The sequence below is a fragment of the Rhinoraja longicauda genome, chromosome 34 (genome assembly GCF_053455715.1).
Source record: "Rhinoraja longicauda isolate Sanriku21f chromosome 34, sRhiLon1.1, whole genome shotgun sequence".
NCBI lineage: Eukaryota > Metazoa > Chordata > Chondrichthyes > Rajiformes > Arhynchobatidae > Rhinoraja > Rhinoraja longicauda.
In genome coordinates, this window is record NC_135986.1 from 23,465,137 (window position 1) to 23,480,661 (window position 15,525).

At 52.2% G+C, this 15,525-nt stretch overlaps 1 protein-coding gene across 1 annotated transcript in view; it reads left to right on the forward strand.

Moving 5' to 3' along the window:
- Positions 1 to 15,375, forward strand: part of pld7 (phospholipase D family, member 7) — a 27,766-nt gene extending 12,391 nt beyond the window's left edge. Inside the window, exons 2-6 of the mRNA XM_078428138.1 lie at positions 1,941 to 2,141; positions 7,933 to 8,072; positions 9,435 to 9,600; positions 12,675 to 12,774; positions 15,167 to 15,375. Coding sequence (XP_078284264.1) covers positions 1,941 to 2,141; positions 7,933 to 8,072; positions 9,435 to 9,600; positions 12,675 to 12,774; positions 15,167 to 15,375 — 816 coding nt within the window. The remainder of the gene's footprint in view (positions 1 to 1,940; positions 2,142 to 7,932; positions 8,073 to 9,434; positions 9,601 to 12,674; positions 12,775 to 15,166) is intronic.
- The last annotated feature ends 150 nt before the right edge of the window (positions 15,376 to 15,525 follow it).

Genomic DNA, 15,525 nt, shown 5'->3' on the forward strand with positions numbered 1-15,525 from the left:
TAAATCCCACCCCCCCCCCCCCCCACCCTGCCCCCCCCGAGAAAAAATGGTGCCTAGTCCATCCGGGTGATGCAGCCGATGTTATGAACTGGCACCGGGGGGTGGATAGACGATAGACAATAGACAACAGGTGCAGGAGGAGGCCATTCGGCCCTTCGAGCCTGTACGCACCGCCATTCAATGTGATCATGGCTGATCATTCTCAATCAGTACCCCGTTCCTGCCTTCTCCCCATACCCCGTGACTCCGCTATCCTTAAGAGCTCTATCTAGCTCTCTCTTGAATGCATTCAGAGACTTGGCCTCCACTGCCTTCTGAGGCAGAGAATTCCACAGATTTACAACTCTGTCTTCTCCTCATCTCCGTTCTAAATGGCCTACCCCTTATTTGTAAAATGTGGCCCCTGGTTCTGGATTCCCCCAACATTGGGAACATGTTTCCTGCCTCTAACGTGTCCAACCCCTTAATAATCCTATATGTTTTGATAAGATCCCCTCTCATCCGTCTAAATTCCAGTGTATACAAGCCTAGCCGCTCCAGTCTTTCAACATACGACAGTCCCGCCATTCCGGGAATTAACCTAGTAAACCTACGCTGCACGCCCTCAAAAGCAAGAATATCCTTCCTCAAATTTGGAGACCAAAACTGCACACAGCACTCCAGGTGCGGTCTCACTAGGGCTCTGTACAACTGCAGAAGGACCTCTTTGCTCCTATACTCAACTCCTCTTGTTATGAAGGTCAACATTCCATTGGCTTTCTTCACTGCCTGCTGTACCTGCATGCTTCCTTTCAGTGACGGATGCACTAGGACACCCAGATCTCGTTGTATGTCCCCTTTTCCTAACTTGACACCATTCAGATAATACTCTGCCTTCCTATTCTTACCACCAAAGTGGATAACCTCACACTTATCCACATTAAACCATGCGCCCACTCACACAACCTGTCCAAGTCACCCTGCAACCTCATAGCAACTTCCTCACAGTTCACACTGCCACCCAGCTTTGTATCATCTACAAATTTGCTAATGGTACTTTTAATCCCTTCATCCAAGTCATTAATGTATATTGTAAATAGCTGCGGTCCCAGCACCGAGCCTTGCGGTACCCCACAAGGTCATTTCGAACGGAGATGAGGAAAAACGTTTTCACTCAGAGAGTTGTAAATCTGTGGAATTCACTGCCTCAGAAGGCAGTGGAGGCCAACTCTCTGGATGCCTTCAAGAGAGAGCTAGATAGAGCTCTTAGGGGTAGCAGAGTTAGGGGGTATGGGGAGAAGGCAGGAACGGGGTACTGATTGTGGATGATCAGCCATGATCACGGTGAATGGCGGTGCGTACATGCTCGAAGGGCCGAACGGCCTCCTCCTGCACCTATTGTCTATTGTCAGTCTTACCGTCTCCGACTACATTTTATCTCTGTACTGCCCACTCCCCTGACATCAGTCTGAAGGCACGGTGGCGCAGCGGTAGAGTTGCTGCCTTACAGCGAATGCAGCGCCGGAGACTCAGGTTCCATCCTGACTACGGGCGCCGTCTGTACGGAGTTTGTACGTTCTCCCCGTGACCTGCGTGGGTTTTCTCCGAGATCTTCGGTTTCCTCCCACACTCCAAAGACGTGCAGGTTTGTAGGTTAATTGGCTGGGCAAATGTAAAAATTGTCCCTAGTGGGTGTAGGATAGTGTTAATGTGCGGGGATCGCTGGGCGGCGCGGACCCGGTGGGCCGAAGGGCCTGTTTCTGCGCTGTATCTCTAAAAAAATCTAGAAGGGTCTCGACCCAGAACGTCACCCGTTCCTTCTCTCCCGAGAGATGCTGCCTGACCCGCTGAGTTACTCCAGCACTTCGTATCTGTCCACGTTCTCCAGAGACGCTGCCCGACCCGCTGAGTTACTCTGTGACTGTCTTTGCTTTGAACCGCACTGTGTGATTGTCCCTCAGGTGAAGGAGCTGGGTGTGATCCTGTCCAATTGCAGCTGTCTGGCCCAAGACGTGGAGCGGATCTTCGGGACCTACTGGCACCTGGGTTCGGAGGGGGCCTCCATCCCGGCCTACTGGCCCAGCGCCTACACAGCCCTGTCCAGCAGGCAGAACCCGCTCAGGCTGAAGCTGAACGGCCTTGACGCCAGTGTCTACGTATCGGTGAGTTCCCGAGTCCTGTTCTCCGGGTTTTCCCTCTCCCCCCACCCCCTTCCCTTGTTACAGCAGGGGCTATCTACTCTATTCTATCTATCCACACACTCTCATTTGTTTGTTTGTTTGTTCCTGAACTACAGCCAACACGGTACACGATAGCGCGGCAATATTAGCCCCACCTTACTCACCGTCGTCCCTCTGGTGCTAATGGAAGAAGTTTCATTGAAATCGGGGTTATATTTTTAAAGTTATTCACATTTTAAAGTTTAAATCTATCTCCTAGGGAGGGAGGGGGGATGGATGGAGGTGGGGGGGGGAGGGAAGGGGGATGAGGGGGTGGAGTGGGGAGGGGGAGGACGGAGGATGATGGGGGGAAGGGGGGAGGGAGGTGGGGGAGGCGATGGAGGGAGGAAGGGGGATAAGGGGGGGTTTGAAGGGGGTGGAGTGGGGGAGAAGGAGGGAGGGGGAGGGAAGGGGATAAGGGGGGTTGAGGGGGATGAAGTGGGAAGGAGGGAGGGGGAGGAGGGTAGGAGATGGGGGGGAAAGGGAGGAGGGAGGAGTGGGGGAGGGAGGAGTGGGGGAGGGAGGAGGGGGGGAGGGAGGAGGGGGGGAGGGAGGTGGGGAAGGCGATGGAGGGAGGGAAGGGGGATAAGGGGGGTGGAGGGGGGAGAAGGAGGGAGGGGGGAGGGAAGGGGATAAGGGGGGTGGAGTGGGGGAGAAGGAGGGAGGGGGGGGAGGGAAGGGGATAAGGGGGGTTGAGGGGGATGGAGTGGGGAGTGGGGAGGAGGGAGGGGGGAGGGTAGGAGGGTAGGAGGAGCGGGGGAAAGGGAGGAGTAGGGGGGAGGGAGGAGTAGGAGGGGGGGAGGAGGGTAGGAGGATGGGGGGAAGGGAGGAGTGGGGGAGGGAAGGGGGTAAGGGGGGTTGAGGGGGATGGAGTGGGGAGGAGGGAGGAGGATGGGAAGGGAGGAGGAGGGGGGAGGGAGGTGGGGGAGGCGATGGAGGGAGGGAGGGAAGGGGGATAAGGGGGGTGGAGTGGGGGAGAAGGAGGGAGGAGGGAGGGAGGGGGAGGAAAGGGGTTGAGGGGGATGGAGTGGGGGAGAAGGAGGGAGGGGGAGGGTAGGAGGAGGGGAAGGGTAGTAGGGAGGAGGAGGGAGGGGGGGAGGGAGGTTGAGGGGAGGGGGAGAGGAGAGGGTGCTGCACCAATGCAGGAGAGTTTTGGGCCCAACGGCTCCACTTGGTCTAGTATCTATATACCAAAACTCTTGTTTGTTATCTTGTTTGTGACTGAACTTCAGCCAAAACGGTACACGTTTGCGTGACAATTTTAGGCCCACCTTACTCACCAATGTCACTTTAGTGATAATGCAAGTAGTTTCATTGAAATCGGTGTTATATTTTTAAAGTTATTCACATTTTTAAGTTTAAAAGGAGGGGGACGGGGAGGGGAGGGGGGAGTGGGGGAGAGGGGAGGGGGGAGTGGGGGAGAAGGGAGAGGGGGAGGGTGGGAGGAGGAGAGGGTGGGAGTGGGAGGGAGAGTGGGACTGGGAAGGGGGACAGCGGGGGTGGAGGGGAGGGGGATTGGTGGTGGGGGGAAAGGGGGGTTGGGGCAGAGTGAGAGTGGCGGTGGGGGAGGAGAGAATGGGGGTGGTGGGGGGAGGAGAGAGGGGAAAAGGGAGGTCGTGGGGACTTCAGTAAGGCATTTGACAAGGTTCCACATGGAAGGTTGATTAAGAAGGTTAAATCGTTGGGTATTAATAGTGAGGTTGCAAGATGGCTGAATGGGAGATACCAGAGGGTAATGGTTGACAACTGTATGTTAGGTTGGAGGCCAGTGTCTAGTGGAGTACCCCAAGGATCTGTGTTGGTTGGGTCCACTGTTGTTTGTCATTTACATTAATGATCTGGATGATGGTGTGGCAAATTGGATTAGTAAGTATCCAATTCCTTGTATACACTGGAATTTAGAAGGATGAGGGGGGATCTTATTGAAACATATAAGATAATTAGGGGATTGGACACATTAGAGGCAGGAAACATGTTCCCAATGTTGGGGGAGTCCAGAACAAGGGGCCACAGTTTAAGAATAAGGGGTAGGCCATTTAGAACGGAGATGAGGAAGAACTTTTTCAGTCAGAGAGTGGTGAAGGTGTGGAATTCTCTGCCTCAGAAGGCAGTGGAGGCCAGTTCGTTGGATGCTTTCAAGAGAGAGCTGGATAGAGCTCTTAAGGATAGCGGAGTGAGGCAGGAACTGGGTACTGATTGAGAGTGATCAGCCATGATCGCATTGAATGGCGGTGCTGGCTCGAAGGGCTGAATGGCCTACTCCTGCACCTATTGTCTATTGTCTATTGTCTATTGTATGCAGATGATACTAAGATAGATGGTGTAGTTAATAATGAAGTAGATTTTCAAAGTCTACAGAGAGACTTGGGCTTTTTGGAAGGGTGGGCTGAAAGATGGCAGATGGAGTTTAATGCTGATAAGTGTGAGGTGCTGCATTTTGGTAGGACAAATCAAAATAGGACGTACAGGGTAAATGGTAGGGAATTGAGGAATGCAGTGGAATAGAGGGATCTGGGAATAACTGTGCATTGTTCCCTGAAGGTGGAATCTCATGTGGATAGGGTGGTGAAGAAGGCGTTTGGTATGCTTGCCTTTATAAATCAGAGCATCGAGTATAGAAGTTGGGATGTAAAGTTGAAATTGTACAGGGCATTGGTGAGGCCGAATCTGGAGTATGGTGTGCAGTTCTGGTCGCCAAATTATAGGAAGGATGTCGACAAAATGGAGAGGGTGCAGAGGAGATTTACTAGAATGTTGCCTGGGTTTCAGCACTTAAGCTACAGAGAGAGGTTGAACAGGTTGGGTCTTTATTCTTTGGAGCGTAGAAGGTTGAGGGGGGACTTGATAGAGGTTTTTTAAATTTTAAGAGGGACGGACAGAGTTGACGTGGGTAGGCTTTTCCCTTCGAGAGTGGGGAAGATTCCAACAAGGGGACATAGCTTCAGAATTAAGGGACAAAAGTTTAGGGGTAACATGAGGGGTAACTTCTTTACTCAGAGGGTGGTGGCTGTGCGGAATGAGCTTCCGGTGGAAGTGGTGGAGGCAGGCTCGATTTTATTATTTAAGAGTAAATTGGATAGGTATATGGATGGGAGGGAATTGGAGGGTTATGGTCTGAGAGCAGGTAGCTGAGACTAGGTCAGAGAAAGTGGTCGGCGTGGACTGGTAGGGCCGAACGGGCCTGTTTCCGTGCTGTAATTGTTATATGGTTATATTATATGGAAAGGGGAGGTGGGGGAGAGTGGGGGTGGGGAGTGTGGGCTCGTCAGTCACACCCTCTCCCCTTCCCTGTCCCCCCCCCTCTACGAGGAATGGGCCCCACTTTGTCTAGTATATTACCAAAACTCTCATCTTGTTTGTTTGTTTGTTAGTTTGATTGTACGTACCCGAAATACAGATAGCGCGACCATTTTAGGCCCACCTTACTCGCCTTTGGCTTGCGGTTCAAATGGTTGTTATATTTTAACAGCGATTCACTTTTTAAACTTTAAAAATCACTTTTTAAACTTCAATAAATGCCTTGCCCTGCCCGTCAGCCGCACCTGCGCAGTAATACCTCCGTGTTCGACGTCACAATGGGAGCCCAATGGGTCCGCTGGGCCGACGCAGTTGGGGCCCGTTGATCTAACACAGATGCTCCCCGACTTGCGATGTTTCCACTTTGCGATAGTTAAATGCATTTCGACTCACGATATATTTTTCTCCGGTTTCCGATGGGTTTCCCGGAACGTAACCACATCGTAAGTTGAGGAGACAATAGACAATAGACAACGGGTGCAGGAGGAGGCCATTCGGCCCTTCGGGCCAGCACCGCCATTCAATGTGATCATGGCTGCTCATTCTCAATCAGTACCCCGTTCCTGCCTTCTCCCCATACCCCCTGACTCCGCTATCCTTAAGAGCTCTATCTAGCTCTCTCTTGAATGCATTCAGAGAATTGGCCTCCACTGCCCTCTGAGGCAGGGAATGCCACAGACTCACAACTCTCTGACTAAAAAAGTTTTTCCTCATCTCTGTTCTAAATGGCCGACCCCTTATTCTTAAACTGTGGCCCCTGGTTCTGGACTCCCCCAACATTGGGAACATGTTTCCTGCCTCTAACGTGTCCAACCACTTAATAATCTTATAAGTTTCGATAAGATCACATCTCATCCTTCTAAATTCCAGTGTATACAAACCTAGTCGCTCCAGTCTATCAACATATGACAGTCCCGCCATTCCGGGAATTAACCTAGTAAACCTACGCTGCACGCCCTCAATAGCAAGAATATCCTTCCTCAAATTTGGAGACCAAAACTGCACACAGTACTCCAGGTGCGGTCTCACTAGGGCCCTGTACAACTGCAGAAGGACCTCTTTGCTCCTATACTCAACTCCTCTTGTTATGAAGGCCAACATTCCATTGGCTTTCTTCACTGCCTGCTGTACCTGCATGCTTCTTTTCAGTGACTGGAGGACCTGTACTTACGTGTTGATGAGGGGGGGTGGAGTGGTGGAGGGGAGGGTGCTACACCAATGCAGGAGAGGGGTACACAGCATCTCGTTTATTTACCAAAGTTACTAAACATACATACAAACATACCACCCTCTGTGTAAAATAAGACAATAACAGCAGATGCTGGTACAAATCGAAAGGTATTTATTCACAAAATGCTGGAGTAACTCAGCAGGTCAGGCAGCATCTCAGGAGAGAGGGAATGGGTGACGTTTCGGGTCGAGACCCTTCTTCAGACTGTTGTCAGGGGGGCGGGACAAAGGAAGGATATAGGTGGAGACAGGAAGATAGAGGGAGATCTGGGAAGGGGGAGGGGAAGAGAGGGACAGAGGAACTATCTAAAGTTGGAGAAGTCAATGTTCATACCGCTGGGCTGCAAGCTGCCCAGGCGAAATATGAGGTGCTGTTCCTCCAATTTCCGGTGGGCCTCACTATGGCACTGGAGGAGGCCCATGACAGGAAGGTCAGACTGGGAGTGGGAGGGGGAGTTGAAGTGCTCAGCCACCGGGAGATCAGTTTGGCCAATGCGGACCGAGCGCAGGTGTTGAGCGAAGCGATCGCCGAGCCTGCGCTTGGTTTCGCCGATTTAAATAAGATGACATCTAGAGCAGCGGATGCAATAGATGAGGTTGGAGGAGGTGCAGGTGAACCTCTGTCTCACCTGGAAAGACTGTTTGGGTCCTTGGATGGAGTTGAGGGGGGGAGGTAAAGGGACAGGTGTTGCATCTCGTGCGGTTGCAGGGGAAAGTGCCCGGGGTTGGGGTGGTTTGGGTGGGAAGGGACGAGTGGACCAGGGAGTTACGGAGGGAACGGTCTCTGCGGAACGCAGAAAGGGGAGGGGATGGGAAGATGTGGCCGGTGGTGGGGTCCCGTTGTAGGTGACGGGAATGTTGGCGGATGATATGTTGGATCCGCTGGCTGGTGGGGTGGAAGGTGAGAACGAGGGGGATTCTGTCCTTGTTGCGAGTGGGGGGAGGGGAGCAAGAGCGGAGCTGCGGGATGTAGAAGAGACCCTAGTGAGAGCCTCATCTATAATGGAAGGGCAAGAGACTCTGTGCATCTTGGCTTGGCTTGGTGTCGGTGTGTAAATTGTCCCTAGTGTGTGTAGGAGAGCGTTAGTGTGCGGGGATCGCTGATTGGTGCGGACTCGAAGGGCCTGTTTCCACGCTGTATCTCTAAACTTTAAAAAAAATTAAACTTGTGTCTTCCCCCCTTCCCTCCCCCCCCCCCCCCCCCCAGAGTGCCCCTCCCCCGCTCTGCGCGACGGGCCGGACCAGCGACCTAGACGCCATCTTGCACGTGATCGAGGACGCCCGGGAGTTCGTCTACATCTCCGTCATGGACTTCCTCCCGCTCTGCAAGTTCTGCCACCCCAAGAGGTTGGTGTCATGGGTGGGGCTGAAGATGTCCTGGTCGGCTTGCTCCTGGGCCTGGCCAAGCTGGACGTCCGCGCCCGGGTGGCGTTAGAGAGGGACCGCGCGCTGCCCACGGGCACCCTGGGGGATTTCCGGGACCGCTGGGCACCGCGGGGGGGGGGGGGGGGGGTTGAATGGACCCCCGACAAGGATTGTAAGATAGTTGTATAACTGTTAATTGTTTGTCTTGTACTATGGTGATGGGCTCTGTTTTGGTTTTATTGTATTGCATATATTATTTTAATATTTGAATAAGTATTTTTGATAATTAAAAAAAAAAGAGGAGTGTGGGAGGAGACCGGAGCACCCGGAGAAAACCCACACGACCATGGGGACAACACACATGACCATGGGGACAACACACATGACCATGGGGACAACACACATGACCATGGGGAGAACGTGCAAACTTCATGCAGACAGCACACACGCATATACACAGACGGATGCACACGCATGGACACACACATATACACACACACACACACACACACACACACACACAGTCACACAGAGTCACACACACACACACAGTCACACGGACACACACAGTCACACACACACACATATACACACACAGTCACACACACACACATATACACACACAGTCACACATATACACACACAGACACAGACAGACACACACACACACATATACACACACACACACATATACACACACAGACACAGACAGACACACACAGTCACACATATACACACACAGACACAGACAGACACACACACACACATATACACACACACACATATACACACACAGACACAGACAGACACACACACACACATATACACACACAGTCACACGGACACACACATATACACACACAGTCACACATATACACACACGGACACAGACAGACACACACACACAGACACACATATACACACACAGTCACACCGACACACACACACACACACACATATACACCGACGCACGCACACCCAGAGTCACACATATACACAGACACGCACACACACACAGTCACATATACACACACAAAGTCACAGACACACATACACACACGCACACACACATATATACACACAGTCGCACACACACACACACATATACACACACAGTCACACACACAGATCACATACACACACACGCACACACACATACACACATACGCACACAGTCACGCACACACACATATACACACACACACACACACACACACACACACACACACAGTGCCGGCGGTCGGGATGGAACCGGGGTTTCTGGAGCTGTGAGGCAGCAGCTCTACCCGCCGCGTGAAGGACGTGCTGACCCGTGCGGCTCTCGTTGCCTCTCCCCCACCGCAGGTTCTGGCCGGCGATCGAGGACGGACTGCGTGCGGCCGCCTGTGAGCGCAAGGTGGCGGTTCGCCTGTTGATCAGCTGTTGGCAGCACACCTACCCCCCCATGCTGGTCTTCCTGGAGTCTCTCAGTGTCCTCGCCAAGCAACCGCTGGGCTGCCCCATCCACGTGGTGAGTCCAGTGCCCTTTGCCCCCTGCTCAGTAAGTTCATACACACCGATCAGCCAAAACATTCTGACCACTGCCAGGCACAGAGAATAACATTGATTATCTTGTTACAATGGCACCTGTCAAGGGGTGGGATATATTAGGCAGCAAGTGAACAGTCAGTTCTTGAAGTTGACGTGTTGGATGCAGGAGAAATGGGCAGGAGTAAAGACCTGAGTGACTTTGACAAGGGCCAAATTGTTATGGCCAGACGACTGGGTCAGAGCATCTGTGAAACGGCAAGGCTTGTGGGGTGCTCCCGGTCAGCAGTGGTGAGTACCGACCGACCGACCGAGGTCCGAGGAGGGACAAACCACAAACCGGCGACAGGCAGGGTGTTGGGCGCCCGAGGCTCATCGATGCGCGAGGGGCAACGAAGGCTGTCCCGCCTGGTCCGAACCGACGGAAGGTCGACTGTGGCACAAGTCACGGGAAATGTTAAAATGGTGGTGACGGGAGGAATGTGTCACAATACACAGTGCATCGCACCCTGCTGCGTATGGGGCTGCACACGGAGGACCAACAACATGTTAGGAAGGTGGGCGTAATGTTTTGGCAGATGGTCGGCGTATGTTCTAGGAGCAGAATTCGGCCATTCTGCCCATTTAGTTTAGTTTAGAGATACAGCGCGGAAACAGGCCCTTCGGCCCACCGGGTCCGTGCCGCCCAGCGATCCCCGCACCCTAACACTATCCTACACACACTAGGGACAATTTTTACATTTGCCCAGCCAATTAACCTACATACCTGTACGTCTTTGGAGTGTGGGAGGAAAGCGAAGATCTCGGAGAAAACCCACGCAGGTCACGGGGAGAACGTACAAACTCCGTACAGACGGCGCCCGTGGTCGGGATCGAACCCGGGTCTTGGTGCTGCAAGCACCTGAAGGCAGCAACTCTACCGCTGCGCCACCGTGCCGCCCTGAAGTCTACTCCCCCATTCAATCGCGGCTGATCTCCCTTTCCCGCTCGACCCCATTCTCCTGCCTTCTCCCCATAACCCCTGACATTCACTAGCAGGGAGAGTCTAGGACCAGAGGTCACAGCCTCAGAATTAAAGGGCACACTTTTTGAAAAATGGGGTGAGGAGAAATTTACCTTGTCAGAGGGTGGTGAATCTGTGGGATTGGTTGCCACAGAAGGCTGAGGAGGCCAAGTCAGTGGGTATTTTTAACACGGAGATTTGTCGGCTCTTGGTTATTAAGGGCGTCAAGGGTTACGAGGGGAAGGCAGGAGAATGGGTTTGAGATGTTCGGAAGCTGTAGGGGCAGAATTAGGCCATTCGGCCCATCACATCCGCCCCGTCATTCAGTCATGGCCGATCTATCTTTCCCTCTCAACCCCTGACACCCGCACTAATCAAGAACCTATCGATCTCTGCCTCCACGGCCTTCTGTGCCAATGAATTCCGCAGATTCACCGCCCTCTGACGAAAGCAGGTCAGGCAGGAGAGAAGGAATGGGTGACGTTTCGGGTCGAGACCCTCCTTCAGACTTTCTCTCCTGTCTCCCATCCCTTCTCTCCTGAGATGCTGCCTGACCTGCTGAGTTACTCCAGCATTTTGTGACACCCTGCACACTGGAGGTAAATTTACCTCCATATGTCCATAAGTTATAGGAGCAGTTATAGACCATTAGGTCTACTCTGCCATTCAATCATGGCTGATCTATCTTTCACTACCCCCCATTCTCCTGCCTTCTCCCTGAAATCTTTGATCCCCTCACGAATCAAGAATTTGTCATCTCTGCCTTAAAAATATCCATTAACTTGGCCTCCAAAGCCATCTCTGGCAATGAATTTCACAGACTCACCACCACCCGACTAAAGATCTCCTTTCTAAAGGTACGTCCTTTAATTCTGAGGCTGTGCCCTCTGGTCCTAGACTCTCCCACTGGTGGAAACATCCTCTCCACATCCACTCTATCCAGGCCGCTCACTGTTGGGTAAGATTCAATCAGGTCTCCCCTCGTCCGTTAGGAGGGAGAGATAGATCAGCCATGATGGAATAGAAAACATAGAAACATAGAAAATTGGTGCAGGAGTAGGCCATTCGGCCCTTCGAGCCTGTACGCACCGCCATTCAATGTGATCATGGCTGATCATCCAACTCAGTATCCCGTACCTGCCTACTCTCCATACCCCCTGATCCCTTTAGCCACAATGGCCACATCAATCTCCCTCTTAAATATAGCCAATGAACTGGCCTCAACTACCTTCTGTGGCAGAGAATTCCACAGATTCACCACTCTGTGTGAAGAAATGTTTCTCATCTCGGTCCTAAAAGACTTCCCCCTTATCCTTAAACTGTGACCCCTGGTTCTGGACTTCCCCAACATCGGGAACAATCTTCCCGCATCTAGCCTATACCAATCCCTTAAGTTTTTTATATGTTTCAATAAGATCCCCCCTCAGTCTTCTAAATTCCAGCGAGTATAAGCCTAGTCTATCCAGTCTTTCTTCATATGAAAATCCTGCCATCCCAGGGATCAATCTGGTGAACCTTCTCTGTACTCCCTCTAAGGCTAGAATGTCTTTCCTCAGATTAGGAGACCAAAACTGTACACAATACTCCAGGTGTGGTCTCACCAATGCCCTGTACAACTGCAGCAGAACCTCCCTGCTCCTATATTCAAATCCTCTTGCTATGAATGCTTACATACCATTGGCTTTCTTCACTGCCTGCTGCACCTGCATGCCTGCTTTCAATGACTGGTGCACCACGACACCCAGGTCACGTTGCATCTCCCCTTTTCCTAATCGGCCACCATTCAGGTAATACTCTGCTTTCCTGTTCTTGCCGCCAAAGTGGATAACCTCACATTTATCCACATTAATGGCGGAGTGGACTCGATTGGCCGAATGGCCTAAATCTGCTCCTAGAACTTATGAACGTCCCGCCCACCTGCCTTGTCCCCGTAACCTTTGACGCCCTTGCCGACCAAATCTCCGTGTTAAACAAAACTTGGGGAAATATTCCTCGGGAACTGTTTTGGGAGTTATCCATCCACCCACACGTTGTTTTCATGTCCTCTATTGCAGAAAATCTTTCAGATTTCATCCACAGAGGAGCAGCTGAGAATCCCCTACAGCAGGGTGAACCACAACAAGTACATGGTGACTGACCGCGTGGCCTACATCGGTGAGTCGGTAGGGGGCGTGGGCTGGTGGGGGGCAATAGAAACCAGAGATACTAGAGGAGCAAGATAGACCACTCGACCCTAAAAACCGTGGTACTTCACGGCGGCCATTTTAGTGAGCAGAAACTTGCAGAAACGTTTGAAAAGAAAAATAACAAAAATCTGTGAGTTGATAGATGGGATATATTCTGCATTTTAATGGTATCATCAAACATATTGTTCCCTCAAAACACTGATTACACTGCGAGAGGCAGGTTCTGCTTACTAAAATGGTGGACATTATGCTCCTTTGCGTACTACACTTCAGTATGGGCGATTTTCCCACCTCAGTTCTAAATGGCCTCCCCTTTATTCTAAGACTGTATGTGGCCCCTGATTCTGGACTCCCCCAACATTGGGAACATTCCCACTTGTTCCTCTAGTATCTTTGATAGAAACATAGAAAATAGGTGCAGGAGGAGGCCATCTGGCCCCTCGAGCCAGCACCGCCATTCACTGTGATCATGGCTGATCATCCACAATCAGTAACCCGTGCCTGCCTTCTCCCCATATCCCTTGATTCCGCTAGCCCCTAGAGCTCTATCTAACTCTCTCTTAAATTCATCCAGTGAATTGGCCTCCACTGCCCTCTGTGGCAGAGAATTCCACAAAATTCACAACTCTCTGGGTGAAAAGGTTTTTTCCCACCTCAGTTTTAAATGGCCTCCCCTTTATTCTTAGACTGTGTGTGTGTGGCCCCTGGTTCTGGGCTCCCCCAACATTGGGAACATTTTTTCTGCATCTAGCTTTTGTAATTTTGTACGTTTCTGTCAGATCCCCTCTCATCCTTCTAAATTCCAGTGAACACAAGCCCAGTCTTTCCAATCTTTCCTCAAATGACAGTCCCGCCATCCCGGGGATTAACCTGGTGAACTTACGCTGCACTGCCTCAATAGCAAGGACATCCTTCCTCAAATTGGGAGACCAAAACTGCACACAATACTCCAGGTGTGGTCTTGCCGGGGTCCTGTACAACTGCAGAAGGACCTCTTTATTCCCTTGACTCAAATCCTCAAATAATCTTTCCCCTACACTCTCTTATCCTGCCTCTCCTCTCCCCCCCCCCCCCCCCCCACTCCCTGCGTTATTATGCAGGAACGGGGTACTGATTGTGGATGATCAGTCATGATCACATTCAATGGCGCTGCTGGCTCGGAGGGCCGAATGGCCTCCTCCTGCACCTGCTTTCTATGTGTCTATGTTATACCTGGAGTACTGTGTGCAGTTTTGGTCTCCAAATTTGAGGAAGGATGTTCTTGCTATTGAGGGCGTGCAGCGTAGGTTTACTAGGTTAATTCCCGGAATGGCGGGACTGTCGTATGTTGAAAGACTGGAGCGGCTAGGCTTGTATACACTGGAATTTAGAAGGATGAGAGGGGATCTTATCGAAACATATAAGATTATTAAGGGGTTGGACACGTTAGAGGCAGGAAACATGTTCCCAATGTTGGGGGAGGCCAGAACCAGGGGGCCACACAGTTTAAGAATAAGGGGTCGGCCATTTAGAACGGAGATGAGGAAAAACTTTTTTCAGTCAGAGAGTTGTGAATCTGTGGAATTCTCTGCCTAAGAAGGCAGTGGAGGCCAATTCTCTGAATGCATTCAAGAGAGAGCTAGATAGAGCTCTTAAGGATAGCGGAGTCAGGGGGTATGGGGAGAAGGCAGGAACGGGGTACTGATTGAGAATGATCAGCCATGATCACATTAAATGGCGGTGCTGGCTCAGTAGACAATAGGTGAAGGAGGAGGCCATTCGGTCGTTCGAGCCACCACCGCCATTCAATGTGATCATTGCTGATCATTCCCAATCGGCTCGAAAGGCCGAATGGCCTACTCCTGCACCTATTGTCTAAAATGCTGGAGTAACTCAGCGGGACAGGCAGCGTCTCTGGAGAGAAGGAATGGGCGACGTTTCGGCTCGCCCGTTCCTTCTCTTCAGAGAGGCTGCCTGTCCCGCTGAGTTACTCCAGCATTTTGTGTCTACGTTAAGCTAAACCTCTATCAGAGGGCGGTCACGGTGGCGCAGCGGTAGAGTTGCCGCCTTACAGCGAATGCAGCGCCGGAGACTCGGGTTCCATCCCGACCACGGGCGCCGTCTGTGCGGAGTTTGTACGTTCTCCCCGTGACCTGCGTGGGTTTTCTCCGGGCGCTCCGGTTTCCTCCCACGCTCCAAAGACGTGCGGGTCTGTAGGTTAATTGACTGGGTGTGTGTATGTAGGATAGTGTTAGTGCGCGGGGATCGCTGGGCGGCGCGGACCCGGTGGGCCGAAGGGGCCTGTTTCCGCGCTGTATCTCTAAATCTAAAATCAGCGTCCTTCCCCCCTCCTCTCCCTCCGTGTTCTTTGTTCGACGCAGGCACCTCCAATTGGTCTGAGGACTACTTTATCCGGACCGCCGGCGTGGGGCTTGTGGTGAATCAGACGGGGAGCGGAGCCGGTGAGACCGGCACGTTGCAGAGCCAGCTACGGGCCGTGTTCCTGCGAGACTGGAACTCCAACCGCACTCTGGAGCTGGGCGGCAAAGGCATCGACAAGTGCCTGCACCCCCAGGGGCTGGGCGCGTAGGGAAAGCAGCCGGATGAGAGTGTGTGGGTGGGGGGGGGGGGGGGGGGGGGGGGGGTGGAGAAGGAGCCGAGAGAGCCCTTATTCGGGAGATTGGGGTTAGGAGGGAGGGATAGATCGAACGCGCGGGAAAGGAATCTGCAGAATCGAAAC